We start from the raw sequence: 3,842 nt of genomic DNA, 5'->3' as shown, positions 1-3,842 counted from the left end.
TTCGTATTATTAACCTTCGAGTAGTTTTAAATTGGGTCTGTATGGTTTGCTGCATTTACTTTGAGTCATGGATTATACAATAACGTGATGGCTTCTCAGCAGGATTAAAACCTGAGTACATTAAAATTCAATTAAAAGCCTGTGACAAGTGCAGTGGTTGACTCAGACTGTTAACTGGGGTTGTGTCTCTAAAATGAACAGCTCTGTCACTACACTGAGGGAGGAAGTTTGGTATAACCAAGTGAAATGTCCTCTCTGGTATTCCAGAAAGTTCTAACATTTGTCTCTAATTCCTCTTTCTCCCTGTTTAGCCAACCAATACCACAATGACTGAGGACTTGGACCACAGATTCAGTTATCTCACCTGGGATCAGATTAAAATCCTGGATCAGGTTTTGACTGAGGCTATACCTATTCATGGGAGAGGAAATTTTCCAACCCTGGAGGTAAAGCCGAAGGATATAATCCATATGGTAAAGGAGCAGCTCATTGAGAAGCAGATCCATGTCAGGGACATCCGCCTGAACGGTTCCACTGCCAGTCACATCCTGGTGAAGCACAATGGCACCAGTTACAAGGACCTGGACATCATTTTTGGAGTGGAACTTCCCAGTGAGCTCGAGTTCCAGGTGGTTAAGGAAGCAGTTCTCAATTGCCTATTGGACTTCTTGCCAAAATGCGTTAACAAGCAAAAAATCACGGCTCAGACCATGAAAGATGCCTACGTGCAGAAGATGGTCAAAGTCTCCACCGACCACGACCGCTGGAGCCTCATCTCCCTGTCCAACAACAGCGGCAAGAACGTGGAGCTGAAGTTCGTCAGCTCGCTGCGGCGGCAGTTCGAGTTCAGCGTGGACTCCTTCCAGATCATCCTGGACTCCATCCTGGCCGTCTACAGAGCCTCAGACCAGCCCCTGACACAGGACTGCCACCCCGCCGTCATCGCCGAGAGCATGTACGGGGACTTCAACCAGGCCATGGACCACCTGAAATACAAACTGATCTCCACCCGCAACCCGGAGGAGATCAGGGGGGGCGGCCTCCTCAAGTACAGCAACCTCCTGGTCCGTGACTTTAAGCCGGCGGATGAGGCTGAAATTAAATCTCTGGAACGTTACATGTGCTCCAGGTTCTTCATTGATTTTCCCGACGTTGCCGAGCAGCAGAGGAAAATCGAGTCCTACCTGCGCAACCACTTCATCGGGGAGGAGAAGAGCAAGTACGACTACTTGATGACCCTGCGTGGGGTGGTGAACAAGAGCACAGTCTGCCTGATGGGGCACGAGCGAAGGCAAACCCTCAATATGATCACAATCCTGGCTTTAAAAGTGCTCGGAGAACAGAACATCATCCCCAACGCGGCCAACGTCACGTGCTACTATCAGCCTGCTCCCTATATCAGTGACAGAAACTTCAGCAACTACTACATTGCCCATGGGCAACCCCCTGTGTTCTACCAGCCGTACCCTTTCCACATACAGCTACAGAGCGGGATGGTGTAGGAGCGCTCCAACCTCCAAGCCCTCACCGCTCCTCTCTTTCCAGTTCTTTCCTTTATAAAGGCCTCATTAAAGCGAGTTTTATCAGCACTTTTGAGTTAAGGACATATTTTTGTGCAAGTTGCCAAAGTTGTTTGGTTGGTCAATGTCTAACTCACCGTTAAGCAGGTGAAATAAGTGAAGCGTCTGTCATTCGTGAAGTGTTTATACCTTGATGTGTGTTTGGGCTGTATTTTTTTGCAATGAAAAGAGAAGGATATAAATTATTCTAATTTTATAAAAATGAAATGCACTAAGTTCTGGGTTCTAAAAAAAAAATTCTTAAGAAAAATTTAAATGGTGTCAATGAAAACTGAAGCCAATGAAATACCTCTCTGTAGAAATGCCTGATGTTAGAAAGGACGGTGCTCTGGGTATGTCGAAGTCAATCATCCCTTGGTTTTATTCATGCAGTTCCAGCAACTTTTATTTGCAGCACCCTTGAAAACACGCATTGCTGGGTCATCTCTTGGTGGCTAATCATTCCTCAGGTCAGTCAGAGACTCGGGGTCACTCCCCTCCCCAGAGTACTGGTTTGTACTGATGAGCAGGAAATGCCCCCACCAAGAGCAGACTCAGCATTTTGTGTATCTGAAATTTCCACTGATCCCAGGGAAAGATTTGGCTGCTCACGTCAGGCAGCCTCAGAGCCCAGGATCTGCCTCATAGATAACAAAAGCTGTAAGAGGCACACAACTACTCTGATTAAATTGGTTTTGAAAACCAAGGCAAGAGGACGAAAAAGGAGGTGAAAATTGAGCAGAATGGGCTCACTTTCTATCACTAATTTGTTATTGATCACAGCTGCTTTAATGCACAACAGAGTCAGGAAAAAACTCCAAAAGCCCAGGACTGGCGCTATTTTTAGGTGAATTAAAAAAAATCCTTGGCAGTGGCATTTGAAAAACTATTTTATACTGGTAAAGTCCTGTCTGTGTTTAGATACCTGCACACATCCACCAGTAGCAAACGAGGATTTACGATCAGGAAGCTAAACATGAATTATACATTTGTGTGTATGTGTGAGTGTTTACCAAAGATAAGTTTTAAACATGTCACATAAGTGCCTCCCTGTGCCAGTTGCTCCATGAAATGCTGGAAATGGTGCCAGAGAGCTCCTAAATTATGGAAAGGGAAACATGGAAAGGGAAACATGCCCTGGGGTTGCAGAGTGTTTGTAGCAGTGACGGGCGGAGGGTTTGTTCCAGGATGAGCAGGTTTGGGACAGAAGGATCTCAGGTGGGGTCAGCAAAACCAAACTTAGGAAAAGGAATATGGAACAAGAAATACTAGCAGGAAAAGGAGGTTTGGAAGGGGTGTGGGTATAAAATGGGAACAGCCAACTGGAAATGCAAGCTGTAGAGTTTCTTACATCGACTTTGTGTGTCGATGTGTTGTCCCTGTCACTGTTCATCCTCATCTCCTGCTGCTCCAGGGCAGTGGCTGCATTGCATCCATTTACAACAGGTGTCAGGCCTTGGGAATGTCTTCTACTTGGGCACAAGAGTTTGATTTATTTTGTGGAGAAATATGGTCCATAAATGTGCTGTTTTGAATCAAACATTTCTAAATTTTCTAAGGTCTGTGAAGTCCGATTGCCAGTGAAATGTAGCTTCTCTTTCCCCCATTCTATTCCTGTACATTTGAACAAAGAATTGTTCAAAGACCATCGTCACTAAAGTCAACTTTTTTCTGTAAAATACAGTGCAAAAATTTGGTATTTCTACAACATAAGAAGGGTTTGCTGATGAATCTTATTCATTTTGTGATGTCTTTCATGAATAGAGTACTGTTACTTTTGCTGATTTTTCAGGTATGTCCAATTTGGTGTCTGAAAGCACACTTTATTCCACTTCCACTAAGATATTTCTATTAGTTAAACTATAATTAATAAAACCATCAATTCTAATTGCTCTGTAATCAGCTATGGTAACACCATGTTTGCATGAAAGCACTTCTAGGGAATTCCCCCTGTCAGGAGCAAAATGGAGTGAGACATGGTGGATTCCTTTCATTTCTGTTTTAATTGAACTGTCAGGATGACAAAGGGAACCTTTCCATTTTGTTTGGTGTTTGCCATGTTAAATAGCACTGTGAAATTCTGTAAGAGCCTTACATGGGTCATGTCCCTGCTACTGCTTGGGATCTGCAGGGGTGAGGAGCTGAGAGCTGGGCTGGGGAATCTGTGGGAATCAGGCATCCAAATGCCTTAAATTTCAGGGGGAAGGGGGCTCCAAATCTCTTTAGATTTGTTGGAAAGTCTCAGTCCATCTGCACTGACCTGTGACCTTAATGTAGTGTTGC

At 44.5% G+C, this 3,842-nt stretch overlaps 1 protein-coding gene across 1 annotated transcript; it reads left to right on the top strand.

Moving 5' to 3' along the window:
• The first annotated feature begins 311 nt into the window (after positions 1–311).
• On the top strand, positions 312–1,502 carry TENT5D (terminal nucleotidyltransferase 5D). The gene has a single exon (XM_005423291.2). The coding sequence runs from the start codon at positions 327–329 to the stop codon at positions 1,500–1,502; it is 1,176 nt and encodes a 391-aa protein (XP_005423348.1). The 5' UTR covers positions 312–326.
• Positions 1,503–3,842: the final 2,340 nt, after the last annotated feature.

This window comes from Geospiza fortis, unplaced genomic scaffold (genome assembly GCF_000277835.1).
Source record: "Geospiza fortis unplaced genomic scaffold, GeoFor_1.0 scaffold29, whole genome shotgun sequence".
Lineage (NCBI taxonomy): Eukaryota > Metazoa > Chordata > Aves > Passeriformes > Thraupidae > Geospiza > Geospiza fortis.
This window is presented reverse-complemented; position numbering and strand designations above follow the sequence as displayed.